General features: G+C 30.7%; 1 protein-coding gene across 2 annotated transcripts in view; it reads right to left on the bottom strand.

The window, feature by feature from the left end:
* Positions 1–17,500, bottom strand: part of dock1 (dedicator of cytokinesis 1) — a 927,369-nt gene that overhangs the window by 82,251 nt on the left and 827,618 nt on the right. For both annotated transcript variants that reach the window (XM_056470102.1, XM_056470100.1), the window contains exons 39-40: positions 9,191–9,280; positions 5,781–5,885 (exon numbers count right to left, since the gene is read on the bottom strand). In XM_056470102.1, coding sequence (XP_056326077.1) covers positions 5,781–5,885; positions 9,191–9,280 — 195 coding nt within the window. The remainder of the gene's footprint in view (positions 1–5,780; positions 5,886–9,190; positions 9,281–17,500) is intronic.

The raw sequence follows: 17,500 nt of genomic DNA on the forward strand, positions 1-17,500 counted from the left end.
AGAATTAAAAAGCAAACAAATAAATAACTGAATTAAATAATATAACTGAAGTGAATATAAATAAGTTCAGTAAATAAGCTTAATTAAACATTTAGTAAATATTACATAATATTTAAGTCATATAATATTTCAAAATGTATTAAATAATATAAAAATATCAAATCACTTTTATTGTCACATCATCAGCAGCATGTGTGCTATGATGAGTGAAAAGCTTAGTTAAAATATTAAGTTAATATAATAATTGATTGAATATTTAAGGTAATTAATGCTTGAAATTAAAGTGTATCAATTTATAAATAAATAAACAAACAAATAAATAAACAAATAAATAAATAAAAACAAATAAATAAACAAACAAATAAAACAAATAAATAAATAAATAAACAAACAGTGAGTGTGGATTAGAAATAAGGATGAAACAAAAACACAATTTAGAATGAATAATTCTGAAAAAAGCATGAAAAAATGACTTTTATATTTCTAAAGATAAAAGAATCTATTAGTATCATGTAAAGATCTTTTTGAAACCGCAAATATAACTGGAATACATCTGCTAATAAAAGTTTACTAAACAAATTAAATAAATTGAACAAAAAACAATTGAGTTGTCCCAAAAAATTCTCATGAACTGTGTGATTTCAGCTTATTTTATCCTAAACAAGCAGTAAAAACATTTTTTGAATGTAAATATCACATAATATTTAAATAATATAATTTAAAATACATAATAATATAAAATTATTAATTAACATGATGAAATATTTAAGATAATTAATGTTTTTTATTAATGTATAAGTTGAAATTAAAGTTTATCAGTTAATGAATGAATGAATGAATGAATGAATGAATGAATGAATGAATGAATACATAAAGAGTGAGTGTAGATTAGAAATAAGAAACAAGAAACAAAAACATAATTTAAAAAAAAAAATTGTGAAAAAAAGCATGAAATAATGATCTTTATATTTCAAAAGATAAAAGAATCCATTAGTTTCAATATGAAGAACTTTTTGAAACCAGCAAAGTATAACAGTACATCTGCTAATAAAAAAAGCTAAAATGAAAGATAATAGCATATTAGCAAGTTAATTTAACACATTACTGAACAAATATAACAAAATATACTGAACAAATAACAATTGAGTTGTCCCTAAAAAATCTCAAGAATTGTGTGATTTCATCTTAAACAAGCCGATTTAAAAAAATAACAAATAATGTTTTGAATGTAAATATCACATAATATTTAAATAACAGAATTAAAAATATATAATAATATAAAATTATCAATTAAAGTAATGAAATATTAAAGAGAATTGATGCTTTTTAAAAGTAAAAAGCTTAAAGTTTCAGTTCATAAATATATAAATAAATAAATAAATAAATAAATAGTGTGAGACGCAGCTGGGATGAGAATCAGCACCTCCAAGTCCAAGGCCATGGAGCTCCACCAGAACAAGGTGGTTTGCCATCTCCAGGTTGGAGCAAAGTCCTTACCCCAGGTGGAGGAGTTCAAGTATCTCTGGCTTTTGTTCACGAGTGAGGGAAGGATGGAACGTGAGATTGACAGGCGGATTGGTGCAGCGGCATCAGTAAACGATGTAGCGGTCCGTTGTGGTAAAAAAGTAGCTGAGCCGAAAGGCAAAGCTCTCGATTTACCGGTCAATCTACGTTCCTACTCTCACCTTTGGTCAAGAGCTTTGGGTCATGACTGAAAGGACAAGATCTCAGATACAAGCGGCCGAAATGAGTTTCCTTCTAAGGGTGGCAGGGCGCACCCTTATAGACAGGGTGAGGAGTTCTGACACCCAGGAGGAGCTCGGAGTAGAGCCGCTTGTATCTGAGATCTTGTCCTTTCAGTCATGACCCAAAGCTCATGACCCTAGGTGAGAGTAGGAACGTAGATTGACCGGTAAATCGAGAGCTTTGCCTTTCGGCTCAGCTACTTTTTTACCACAACGGACCGGTACATCGATTACTGATGCAACTGAGGTGGCTCAGGCATTTCGGATGCCTCCTGGACGCCCACCTAGGGAGGTGTTCCAGGCATGTCCCACCGGGAGGAGGCCTAGGGGAAGACCCAGGACACTCTGGAGGGACTACGTCTCTTGGCAAGCCTGGGAATGCCTCAGGATCCCCCCCCCCCAGAGGAGCTGGAGGAAGTGTCTGGGGAGAGGGAAGTCTGGGGTTCTCTCCTAAGACTGCTGCCCCCGCAACCCCGCCCCAGAAAAGTGGATGAAAATGAATGAATGAATGAATAAACAAACAAACAAACAAATAAATACATAAATAAACAAATAAATAAACAAACAAATAAATAAATAAACAAATAAATAAATAAACAAACATCCCAGAGATGGGTTGCGGTTGGAAGAGCATCCCTTCCTAAAACAAATGCTGGATAAGTTGGCAGTTCATTCCGCTGTGGCGACCCCAGATTAATAAAGGGACTAAGCCGACAAGATAATAAATGAATGAATTAATAAATAAATAAATAAATAAATAAAGAGTGAGTGTAGAAACAAAGATGAAATAAGAAACAAAAACACAATTTAGAATGAATAATTCTGAAAAAAGCATGAAAAAAAAATGAGCTTCATATTTTGAAAGATAAAAGAATCCATTAGTTTAATGTGAAGAACTTCTTGAAACCAGCAAAGTATAACTGGAACTGGAATACTTCTGCTTATAAAAGAAGCTGAAATGAAAAGTTTCAGAACGGCATATTCAAATTACAAACAAATCAAAAACAGAATCACAATCTGAATACGTATTTAGACACTTTTGCCAGCATCTGAAAACAGCACATACACACACACACACACACGCACACACACACACACACACACACACACACACACACACACACACACACACACACACACACACACACACACACACACACACACACACACACACACACACACACACACACAGTACACACCAGCTGCCTGCTCGCACACATTTCAGATGCTCAATTAGTGGAATGTGAACTGGAGGTGAAATATGCCCAGGGCCGTTTTCAAATCTGCTTTGAGCGATAAGGTGACAAATTGCAGCGGGTGTTTTCACAGCGCCACTGATTCCATGCACGGCGGAATAAACCAGCAGCGCTCGCATGCACGACTCCACACGCATACAAAAGTGGCACTTTGAGGAGGGAGAGGAGATTGTGAGACGTTTTCTATTTCAAAAGGCAAAGCTTCTCTCCGAGGAGCAACATGTCAACACTAGCAGGAGGCGACTGGCCTTTAGATGGACGATTTATGTTTTCTTCCCAGAGGGGCTGGTGGGAGACGCGTGACCGCAGGCGGCTGGAAGAGTATTAAAAGAATTACAAATATATCTGAAGCGCTTCGCTCCCACAACCGCACGCTTAAACACACACACGAGCTGAGGAAGGTGAATGATTCTATTTCATCATTAATGACTGAGAGGCTGGCCTGGAAAATGCAAAGAAAAATAAAATGGAAAGCACACGCGCTACTGCTACATCACTATCTTTTTACACTATGCATTCATACTGCATATAAGAGTTGTTAGCATTGCTTATCCTTTTTTTTTTAGCATACCTGTTTTGGACCGCTTTGACGAGTCTGTCAACATTTAAAAATATATGTGAACAGCCTTAAGATCAGATGTGGAAATAGGACAGACTTGAGAATTAAGAAGCAAACATGCACGCAAACAAACTATGAATTAATAAATAGCTGAATTGAATAATGTAATTGAAGTGAATATAAATAAGATTAGTAAGATTCAAATAACTTGAATAAAATAATAATATAATATAATATAATATAATATAATATAATATAATATAATATAATATAATATAATATAATATAATATAATATAATATAATGTAATATAATATAATATAATATAATAATATCAAATAAATCCATATAGTCAAATAATATTTGGTATAGTAATTGAATATTTAAGATTATTCATGCTTTCTGGTCACTGTATACTATACATTGAATGTTTATTATAGGTTTTATGTAAATAAATAAATAAAAATAATAAACATAAAATTATTAATTAATATAATAATTGGATATTTAAGAATATTCATGATTTTGGTCATTGCGTGCTTTGAAATTAAAGTTTATTGTAGCTTAATTGTAAACAAAAACAAATAAACAAACAAACAAATGAATGAATAAATAAATATATAAATAATTGAAAATTTAAGAATATTCATGCTTTTTGCTGAATGTATAATTTTCAGATTAAGGTTTATTATAGTTTTTGTAAATAAATAAATAAAAAGTAAATGAATTAATTAATATAATAATTTAATATTTAATTTATGCTCTTTGGTCATTGTTTAGTTTGAAATTAAAGTTGTATTTAAATAAATAAATATAAAGTTATTAATCGATATAATAATTAAATATTTAAATTAATTGATGCTTTTTTGTCATTGTATACTTTGAAATGAAAGGTTTTATAGTTTTTTTGTTTATAAATAAATACATTAATAAATAAATTAATTAATAAATAAACTATTATAAATTAATATGAAATTTAAGTTTATTATAGTTTTTTGTATATAAACAACCAAACAAAAACAAATAAAACAACCAAACAAACAAATAAATTAATTAATAAAAATATAAATAATATAATAATTAGACAATTAAAATAATTCATGTTTTTCGTCATTGTGTACTTTGAAATTAAAGTTTATTATAGTTTTTTTTGTATGTAAAAACAAACAAAAAACAAATAATAAATAATATATAAATAAAATAAATAAATAAATAAACAAATAAATAAATATTTAAGATAATTCATGCATTTTGGTCATTGTATACTTTGAAATTTATTTATACTTGAGCCCTATGACAACATTCTGGTGGTGTATTGGATGAAAGTTGAGTTGTTGCGGATGAAAGTGAAAACCAGGGTGGGGGTAGCAGTGGAGTTGTCGCGGACGTAAGAAAAGAGAGGTGGTGGGGTGGGTGGGGTGTTGGGAGTGGTCAAGGATGAAAGTGAAGAGTGGGGGAATGGGGTGATGGGCATGGCGGTTGGGTTTGGGTTGATTGGGCCCCCTTACCCACCCCTGGAAATAAGGATAAAATATGAAACAAAAACACAAAATGATCTTCATATTTCATAAGATAAGAGTCTCCATTAGTTTTGCTAGTAACTAGTAACTCAAGTGAAGAACTTTTTGAAACCAGCAAAGTAAAACTGGAATACTTACGCTACCAAAAAGAAGCTAAAATGAAAGCTAATAGCATATACAAATCACAAACAAAACCAGAATCATAAATTGAATTTGTATTTAGACAGTTTTGCTCTTTTTATCAATTAAAATATGCAATTATTAAAATAATTTTTTATTTTAAAAGAAAGTCAAGGTCTGGTAAAAATAAATAAGTGAATCAATAAATAAATAAATAAATAAATAAATAAATAAATAAAAGATGTTTTAAAAAAGGAAATGGTGCAGCCAAGGATAAAATGACCGTCATCAATCCGAAGCAGAAATAAATAAAGCAAAAATAAACGAATAAAATAAATCTGATACATTGAATAAAAACCCACACCTAGATCATGAAAAGGTGTGTATGTGAATGGCGGTCTGTGCAGTACTGAGAACAGCTGTTGATGGCTTTAGAGAGAGCACACAAAGACACCAGTAATTGATTTCTAGGCCTTTGGAAATCTATCAGATGAATTCACAATGCAGCGCTTTTACACAGGGAAACAGACATCTCCATGGCGACGGTGAAATATGAAAAGATCATAACAGAAATTCTCACCCGCAGGAACGAAGGGAAGCCCAGTCCATAATAACCCACGGCGAAGTAATCCGGCTTGGGTCTGATCACCTTCACGATGCTCTCATAAAACTGAGCCTGTTTTCTCTAAGGGAGACAGAGAAGATCACACAATCAGTGCTGGAAGGATCATTCGTCGACACTCTTTAACCACTTAAGTCTGCTTTTGGAAGCGAATAATGTATATATTTTCCTAAGAGTGGAGTTTTTGAAGAAAACTACATCACCCATGATGCTGCATCAGATATTCCACCAATCAGAGTCACAGTGAGTGCTCTAAAAGGCCATATATATATTTAATTACATTTACAATCAGAGTCACAATGAATGCTCTAAAAGAGATATTCAGCCACGCCCACTTTCATTAAGCATCTGAAAGTGGGCGTGGCTGAATATACATTTTAGAGGATTCCCTGTGACTCAGATTGTCAAATATACATATGGTTGGTTTGAATAATAACCAAATAAATATTTGGTAATAATAAATAATAACCAAATAAATAAATATAAATAAACAACCAAAATCTCTCCAAAAAAAAATATATCTTTAGCCACGCCCAATTTCATTAAGCATAGTAAATGCTTAATGAAAGTGGGCGTGGCTAAAGATCACTTAGAGCACTCACTGTGACCAAAGAGCATAGAATCGACAAGAGGCGACAAACTGTTGCTATAGACTGATTTCACACGGCCGCCATTTTTATAAGCGAAATTGAGGCTGCGGTGGGAAGAAACCCGGAGGTATCATTGGGAGTTGCATAGGAACGTTGTGTACTTGGCTGTATATCTTATCAGCGAAGAGAAAGTGACACAAATGTATAATTTCACCGCCTTCCGAGTGACTCGAAGGTCCGTTCTGAATGAATGGTGAAAATAAAAAAGGATATGAGAGCTCATTTTCAGCTAAGTTAAGGGAAATGGCACTGGTTAGCTAACGTTTTCTTTCCCAAACACACGTTTTAGATGCCATTTATCAAACTTGAGTTAATGAACTGATTCTTTCACTATATTAGACTTGTCACGATACTGAATTTAAAGAAAAAACGTCAATTTCCCGCTAACATTTAAAGCACTGTTGATGGCTTTCTTAAAGCAGCGCTGATTTGCCATTGTGTTCACGTGCTCAATAGAAATGCTTGTGATTGGCCGAGAAGGTCATCAGTTCACCCTCTGCTGTTTACCGTGCACAAACCGGCACAAACACAGACGAGTGATTTGCGTGATGACTGATCTCCATGGCGGCTTCGCGCTCCAGTCTCCATGTATGTGTGTTTGCACTGGGTGAAGAGCGGTAAACTGAGTGCAAACACAGATACACAGAGACTGGAGCTCGAAGCAGCCGTGAACAGTCGAGTCTTCCACGCTCAGCGGTGCTTCGGTGTTAGCCAGTTTTAAAACTTCAGTATTGGGACAACACTGTTACAGACAACACGAGAGTGTGCTACAGAGGACTGCAGTGTTTTATCGCTCACCGGGTTACATATACTGAAGCAGGGAAGCGTCCCCATGGTGTTAAACTGGTGCCATGTACTGAAGCCTAGGAGGACACTTGAGCATATAACTCTTAAAGTGATGTTGTTTGATGCCAAATTGCTTTTAATTGTTTAAATTAAACTGAACTGAATAATATTAAAGTGATGTTTACACCATTTCTGCATTTAGAAATCTCTGCAACAGCTGGAGGTTTGTAGTCCACAGCATGTTGCTGCAATGTTTACTGTGCTGGTCCTATACTTCCGGGTTCTTCCCACCGCAGCCTCACTTTGGTTCTTTAAAATGGCGGCCGCGTGAAATAAGCGTATTTGGGAAACAGCCACTAGATGTGGGTAACATAGTTTTCTGCACAAACTCCACTTTTGGTTTGATTCAAGACTTATAACATGGTTCTGCTCTCACCATCCTATCTACCAATATTATTAGCATAGTATTTAATAATATAAAATTAAAATAGAAACCCTTTATGTGTTGTTTGTGGTTTTAACACTTTTTAAATTAGTTTTTAATCATTTAAATTCTTAGTTTTTGTTTTCTTGTCTTTTATTCATGTTTATGTAAAGCACTTTGAACTGCAATTGGAAATGTGCTCAAGAAATGAACTTGCCTTGCTTAGTTTATTATAATTAATGAAACAAAATGATTCGTTTTAGTGATTTGAGTTATATTAACTATATATTTATTATAATTTCATTTATTTAGAATTTTATTATTTATTTCTAAATACAAAAAAGTAAATAAAATCAATGCATCTGTGTGAGTAAAATATTAACATTTGTTTCATTCAGTAAAAAAATATCAAATGTCCTCCAATGTTTTTGAGACATTTTCAATTTAATTCAATATTCACAATAATTATCGTTTCAAAGCAGCTTTACAAAAGGTAATTGCATTATTGCATTACAATCAAATTCAGAAAACTAATTAACCAGTAACTAATGGCTTTTAACAGTTAAAGTTATTATATACTATATATAAACAAAGTTAAACATACAGTTGAAGTCAGAATTATTAGCCCCCTTTGAATATTTTCTTTTTTAAATATTTCTCAAGTGATGCTTAACAGAGTGAGGAAATTTTCACAGTACGTCTGATAATATATTTTCTTCCGGAGAAAGTCTTATTTGTTTTATTTCGGCTATAATAAAAGCTGTTTTTAATTTTTTATGAACCATTTTAAGGTCAAAATTATTAGCCCCTTTAAGTCTACAGAACAAACCATCGTTATACAATAACTTACCTAATTACCCTAACCTGCCTAGTTAAATGTTACTTTAAGCTGTATAGAAGTGTCTTGAAGAATATCTAGTCTAATATTATGTACTGTCATCATGGCAAAGATAAAATAAATCAGTTATTAGAAATGAGTTATTAAAACTATTATGATTATAAATGTGTTAAAAAGATCTGCTCTCCGTTTTTCTCCAGAAATTAGGGTAAAAAAATAAACATTGGGGCTAATAATTCTGACTTAAACTGTAGTTACTTTCCAAGTGGTTATGAAAAGAATGAACAATCACATGGAATTTGAGAGAAAAATACCCAATGTAATGATTAAAAACCAAATCCTGATAGAAATCAATATGTGAATAGAGTTAATTGCAATGAAAGTTGGTCACAAACTTTTCCTCAGGTCTGTGCAAAATGTCCCAGCATTGGAATTCAAGCAAACACACACCAGAATCGCTCGCTCTTTGTGTCTGAATAAATCAATTTGTCATTTATTGCCAATTAGACAAACCTGCGCTAATGAACAAAAAAGCAACAAACTCATTAAAAACCCATAGTCCATTTATATTAGGCCAATTTAGCTACTTTGGTGGACTTGAACAGTTTGAGCGACTCATTAAATGTTTGTTTGATTGTAAAACGCTGAGAGAGAAAGTGTGGAGACGTACCAGTAAGGTGCTGAGCTGCTCAAAGTCAAACATCTCGTTCTCGTATTGTTCTGCTAATTCCTTCCCCAGGATGATGGCTTCTTCCCACATCTGAACACAGAGAAGAAAAACACACACCAAACGTCATCTCTTAAGATCATCGAGTCAAAACACACAGCAGTCAATGTGCTTTCAATTGTCTGCTAAACTAATGCTATCTCATGACAACTTTTTGATTTAGTGATTCATTCGCATGAATCTGTACAACGTCATTCATACAATTTAGTAGTATTTGCTCATAGCCCAATGATGGTTTAGGGTTTGGTTTTGATGCTACGCCTACTTTTAAAAATCATACATTCTCATACGACCTAGCAAACATAAAATATGACATTTTCTCAGGAAATCAGGCTTTTTTTTCTTCTCAGTATTAGGTTTTAGGATCAGAAATTAACCCGTTTGATTAAATTTAGTAATTAAGCAATTGTTAAAGGAATGTTCTTGGACTAACACACATATTTTATCCTGACAGATTACTAGATCAGGGGTTTTCAAACTTTTAGGACACACTCCAAAGTTATAATCCATGCTGCGTTTAAAGTGTGTAGCATTAATTACATTGAAACATGAATATATATCTTAACTTATTCAGTGTGATGGCTGAGTCTGTTTCTGTGAGGACAACATGGTTGGATTCCTGACACGACTAACCTTATATCATCTTCCACTGTCAATAAGAGTGTGCCATAGCGTACTTGATTTTGATATACGTACATACAGAAAATAATGCTTCACAAAGTCAAGTTCGCAGAGCCCTGATGGTGTGGTTGAGTTGAACATTGAATATGTTTACATAGACACCATTACTTTAATAGATTTTTAATACAATTAAGACAATACTTTGATTAAGAGTCACCATGTAAACAGTGATTTTGATTACCTTAATCCGACTACAGTCATAACTGAACTAAACAGAAATGGAATTAAGATGTAGAGTATGCATATATTAGTGGCATTATTGAAGTAAACACCGCAATCAAACTATTACCGTCATGTAGGACTTTTCGCCATATTTTCTGACAAGATCCACACACGCGGCTGTCAGAAAAGGACCGCACACACGCACATCTCGAAATGTGGAAGTGTTTTTCTGTCCATTTGGCGTGCGTTATTAAATTCCATAACACTCTCACCAGTCCTTAATCCTTATGCATCTAATACCCCAGTTTGTCATGGGGGCATGAATGAAACGTTCATGAGTGAAGGTGAAACTGCCAAACTGCAGTTGAAGTAACCCAAAACTACAGGAAACTTTTACATGAAAGCATTTCACGTTAACACCTTAGCTATATTATTGTCTATTATGGCAAATAACTAATTACAGATGTCCATGTAAACGTAGTCAGTAGTGTCTTCAAAGCTAGTGAAAGATCCAGAAGGGCATCCTGCTGATTTGATTCAGAAGGGCACTTTTTGTCAGAAGCTCATTGGTTTGACCTTCATTCACTGTCATTCATTTTAAAAAGCACCCGGTCCATTTTATTTGTATATGTTTTACTTTGTATATGGTAAACTCTACATGTGTCTGATAGATAGACGTGTAGCTAACATTAATCAGATTCACTCTAGTGAACGCATAAAAATCGTCATCATAATTTACTCGAGTGCACGCCTAAATGGCTCCCTTATTATGTGTTGGTGCGCCCCACAGTTTGAAAAACCCTGCTCTAGATCAGGGATTCTCAACCCGTTGGCCTCAGCGATCTTGCAGGCTTAAAATGAACACTTAATATTAGACTATAATTTTTGGATTTTATTAGTAATATGCTATTAAAATGATCGAATGCACTTTCTCCTGTTCTTTCATTGATTACTTCAAACTAGCAAAAACAGCCTCATGATCATGTCTGCAACTAGAACATGCAAGTCTGTTCATTCACAAACCGCGTGAAGTAAAAGTCTCTCTATGTGTATTCTTGTGTGAACTATTTAATATATCTGCATAGTTCATAGTTCATCCAAACATTTTAGAGAAAATGTCAGACAGGTGGGCCTTCAAAAATTTTTCGGAGAAAGAAGTGGGCCCCGAAGTGAAGGTTGAGAACCCCAGCTCTAGATTACAGCACTTACGATGGAAGTCAACGGCTGAAATCATAAAGATGTAAAAAACAATTCTAAATGCATTGTTGTGTTAAAAAAGATGAATAAATAATTTTTTTTACAAAATTATCAAGAAAAGGCAAAAATAAAGATAAATAAGAAAATAAAAATTGGACATAAAAAATTCATTAATAATAATAAAATCATAAAACCCCATTTATTCTCTCTCTTTCTCTAATCTCTTTACTGTAGATTACCGCACTGAAAGTCCATAACAGTGTAAAAGCTGTAATTCCAAATGCATTGTTGTGTTTTAGACAGTAAAGATAGGAAAAAAAAAACAAATAAAATGATAATAATAATAATAATAATAATAATAATAATAATAATAATAATAATAATAACAATCAAATTTTATCTAAAACAAACAAATATATATAAATTACAGTAGATTACGGTACTGGAAGTCAACAGCTAAAACCATAACAGTGTAGATAAAGACACATAAGAAAAAATCTGAACAAAATAATAACTAAAAATAAAATTATATAAATAAAATTAATTAAGTCTCATATGATCAGCAAGATTCATTTTAATATACAAAAATTCTAAGTGTTAATAAACTACAACAAGAAAAATATGACATTGTTTTCAACATGTGAAGTACTGTACTGACTGCATAAAAATCAGTTTAGCATCACAGGAATAAATATAGATTTTTTAAATAAATTAAAATGAAATATACTTAATAATAATAATAATAATAATAATTCCAATAATAACATTTTCAATAACACTTTAGTACACTTTTACTCCATTTACCACTGGCTTATTGCCTGCCTATTATTAAGATATTAACTGTTTATTAAAAGGTGGATAAGTGGTTAGCACTGTCGCCTGACAACAAGAAGGTCACTGGTTTGTGTCCTGGCTGGGTCAGTTGGCCTTTCTGTGTGGAGTTTGCATGTTCTCCCCGTGCTGGTGTCGGCTTCCTCTGGGTGCTCTGGTTTTCCCCAGTCCAAACACATGTGCTTTTGGTGAATTGGATTAACTAAATTGGTCGTAGTGTATGAGTGTATGTGCGTGTGTGTGTGAATGTGAGATTGTATGGGCGTTTCCTAGTACTGGGTTGTAGTTAGAAGGGCATCCGCTGTGTCAAACATATGCTTGATATGTTGGCGGTTCATTCCGCTGTGGCAACCCCTGATAAAAAAAAAAAAGACTAAGCCAAAAGAACTACCTTATTAACTATTCATAAGCATCTAATTAATAGTTTATTGAGAGCTAAAAATCTTAGTTAATGGTTTGTTAATAGCGTGGATTGAAAAATAAAATAAAGTGTGACCACATCTTTAAACAAATGCAGCTCTGGAAAGCAGAAGAGATGTCTTTCAAGTACAGTACACTTCTGGCCGGCAGTAAAAGTAGTGCATTTCTTTTCTCTTATATAATGTCTGATTATTTGTTCTTGATGTTATTTCTTTGCTTGGAGCAGGTGGCCCTAAATGAGTCGATACCCCCGACCTCATCTGAACAGTAATATGGATATTCTTCCTCTCTGACATTCTCTCATATCAGACTTATAACTTCAAATGCCAAGTGTAAATAAAACCTCCGGCTAGCAGTGCACTTCTGCTCACAGCATCTGATATACAACTAATTCTCAAAATGAAACTTTGAGTGCATCCTGAGAGAGAGAGAAAGAGAATCTAGTCAGAAACATCATTACAATCCATCTGAGTGAATGTATTGTGAACCGTATTTATTTATTTGTATTTATCTATTGTTTATATCATGTGCAATGCTTTGGCAATACTTTAAAAGTCAAGCCTATAAAGCTCATATGAATTTAATAGTAGTAGTAGCAGTAGTAATGATGATAATATTAATAACAACAACTACTACAATAATAATAATAATAATAATAATAATAATAATAATAATAATAATAATAATAATAACAACAAAATTTGTATTATTTTTTATATATTTAATTAATTAAATAATTTATTATTTTATTTTTACATTTTAATGTCTCAATTGTTTCTGTTTATTGTTATTATTATTAATTTTATTTATTTATTTATGTTTATCTATTGTTTATATAATGTGCAATGCTTTGGCAATACTTTGTAAGTCAAGCCTATAAAGCTCATATGAATGTAATAATAATAATAATAATAATCATCATCATCATCATCATCATAACAACAACAACAACTACTACTACTACTATTTTAATATATTTAACTAATTTATAATTTTAAATTTTACATGTTTAATGTCTTAATTTTTTCTGTTTTATTATTTGTTACGTTTATTTACTCATTTAATTACATAATACATAAATTCAATTCAATAATAATAAAACATGCTATTATTTACAATACTATTATATTTAATATAATACATTTTTTATTTATTATTTTATTAATTTTTTTGTATCTTAAATATGTTTATTGTAAAATTTAAATATTTTTATTGTTATTATTATTCATTTTAATTTACTTATTTAAATTGTATATTTATACATGCACTTGTTTGCTTAATTTACATATCTGTTATTGTTTTTTATTTTATTTTGTATAATTACTCAATTTTCATGTATTGAATAATGCAACCCTGTCCAAGTCTTAACAATAAAGCTAATTTGAATTTGACATCTTTATTTGAGAGAAACAATAATTATATCAATAATAATAACAACAATACTATTAATAATAATGTATTCTTATTATTATTTAATAGCTATTCATTTTTTATTCAAATTATAGTTTATATTTATTTTATTTTACTTTATTTATAGAAGTTTGTATGAAAACATAACACCCAATAGTTTACATCATGTATGCATGTTAACAAAATTATCTCTGTGTTATTACAGTTCCTGATACCAACTGGAACATGCACCAAAACACTAGCAAACAATACAGCAATTACACAGCACCACCAAAAAAAAAAAAATCTCAGCCAGTCTAATGGAATTAGAGACTAAATAAAATGACATGTACAAATGAAGAAGAAAAAAATATTACAGAAAAAAAAAATTACAGAGACATTGTTAACATATACATCTAAGGAAAGAGCCCCATATTTTCTCATGCATGATCTGTTTACCAAATCTAGAGAAATGTAACTTTTCCAGCTTGAGAGCAGAAACTATTTCAGCTAGCCGTTTTAAAAAACTTGGGTGTCATGGATTTCCACTCCATCAGATTCACTCTCTTGGCCAGTACCATGCCAAACATAAGGGAGCGTTGCTGATGTTTATGCCAAGTTAGTCTGGTCTGAACATCCAAATAATTATTTCTTTTATTTTTTATTTTATTTTATTTAAATATGTATCGCATAATCGTTTCTTCATTATTCACGTATTGAAAAATGCTTTGACAATACTGTGCAAGTCATGCCAATAAAACTCATATGAGAGAGAGAGAAAGAGAGATGGACCTGAAGCTACAAACACAAACAAACACAACAAATATGACTAACGGCAGGCAGCATCAGGACACGGACATGCTCATCCAGAGAATTAAGCCCAATCAAATAATAAATGCAGGAAAAGAAGAGTATCTGACTTACTGGAGTGAAGCAGCAGGAAAACAAAGTAAACTTCAATGTTTTTTAGACCTAAATGGGATTATACCACAGCCACATATCTAAGTAGAGTAAAGGATTGTAAATTAAGAACAACAATGACCAAATACAGGCTGAGTGCTCACAGTCTGACTGTAGAGACGGACCGATACAGACAGAACTCGCAACCCAGAGGAAACCGCATCTGCCCAAACTGTGCCCAGACAGAGGTGAAGACAGAGGAACACTTCCTCACCCGCTGCACAAACTATCAGCACATCCGAGAAACAATCTACCCCAAACTACAGAGCATTTACCCACAATTCACTGAATTAGACAATAAAACACAGCTTCAGTATTTACTAGGAGAAAAAAATAACTGTGTCTTAGCGGCATAATACATAATTGCCTATCACAAAAAGAGAGAGGAGACCAATAAAAACATCAGTGATGCGCTTGCAAACACGCACACACATCTAGATGATCATAATTGAATCTTTGTAAATATACTGATTATTATTGATTTTTTTTATTACTCTTTTATCCTAAAATGTTAAGTCAAGGTCAGCTTTTTTAGTGTCAATTCAACCACATGTACAGGACATATATAGAATCGAAATTACGTTACTCTCAGACCCTAGGTGCCTAACATATATTATTAATACAAAAAGTAGAGTTTTGAGAAAGAATTTACAATTAATACAATTATACATAAAATGTCATTTAAAAATATACATAAAACAGAATCTAAAAATATACATAAAGAATAAAAATTTGCAAACAATACAATTACATTAAGGACATATGGCAATGAGTGCAAACTAGAGTATAGAACAGTATAATGTGTTAAATGTGCAGTTTATTCTGATCAGTCATTATTTTATCATTGTTAGAAATGAATAATATGATATGAATGATGTAATGTATTGACTAATAACGTGATATATTGAACAATAATATGATATATTGAATAATATGATATATTGAATAATAATATGATATATTGAATAATATTATGGTATATTGAACAATAATATGATATATTGAACAATAATATGATATATTGAACAATAATATGATATATTGAATAATATGATATATTGAATAATAATATGATATATTGAATAATAATATGATATATTGAATAATAATATGATATAATGAATAATATGATATATTGAACAATAATATGATATATTGAATAATATGATATATTGAATAATAATATGATATATTGAATAATAATATGATCTATTGAATAATAATATGATATAATGAATAATATGATATATTGAACAATAATATGATATATTGAATAATATGATATATTGAACAATAATATGATATATTGAATAATATGATATATTGAATAATAATATGATATATTGAATAATAATATGATATATTGAATAATAATATGATCTATTGAATAATAATATGATATAATGAATAATATGATATATTGAATAATAATATGATATATTGAATAATATTATGGTATATTGAACAATAATATGATATATTGAACAATAATATGATATATTGAACAATAATATGATATATTGAATAATATGATATATTGAATAATATGATATATTGAATATGATATATTGAATAATATGATATATTGAATAATAATATGATATATTGAATAATAATATGACATATTGAATAATATGATCTATTGAATAATAATATGATATAATGAATAATATGATATATTGAATAATAATATGATATATTGAATAATAATATGATATAATGAATAATAATATGATATAATGAATAATAATATGATATAATGAATAATAATATGATATAATGAATAATAATATGATATAATGAATAATATGATATATTGAATAATAATATGATATATTGAATAATAATATGATATAATGAATAATAATATGATATAATGAATAATAATATGGTATAATGAATAATAATATGATATAATGAATAATATGATATATTGAATAATATGATATATTATTTATATTTTGTATTTAATTATTATATGTAAATTTGTTTGTTTTTTACCACTACTACGACTGTTTACTGTGTTTACTGTGTTTTTATTATATACAGTTGAAGTCAGAATTATTAGCCCCTCTGAATAATTTTTTTCTCAAATTTCTGTTTAACGGAGAGAAGATTTATTCAACACATTTCTAAACATAATAGTTTTAATAACTCATCTCTAACAACTGATTTATTTGATCTTTGCCATGATGACAGTAAAGAATATTTGAGTAGATATTTTTCAAGACACTTCTATACAGCTTAAAGTGACATTTAAAGGCTTAACTAGGTTAATTAGGTTAGCTAGGCAGGTTAGGGTAATTAGGCAAGTTATTGTATAACGATGGTTTGTTCTGTAGATAATCGGAAAAAATCTAGCTTAAAGGGGCTAATAATTTATTTATTTTTAAAAATTAAAAACAGCTTTTATTCTAGCCAAAATAAAACAAATAAGACTTTCTCCAGAAGAAAAAATATTATCAGACATACTGTGAAAATTTCCTTGCTCTGTTAAACATCATTTGGAAAATATTTAAAAAAAAAAAATTCAAAGGGGGGCTATTAATTCTGACTTCAACTGAATGTACTGTATGTTCTTTTATTTTTTATATAAACTATAAATGCTTTGGC

The sequence above is a fragment of the Danio aesculapii genome, chromosome 12 (genome assembly GCF_903798145.1).
Source record: "Danio aesculapii chromosome 12, fDanAes4.1, whole genome shotgun sequence".
Classification (NCBI taxonomy): domain Eukaryota; kingdom Metazoa; phylum Chordata; class Actinopteri; order Cypriniformes; family Danionidae; genus Danio; species Danio aesculapii.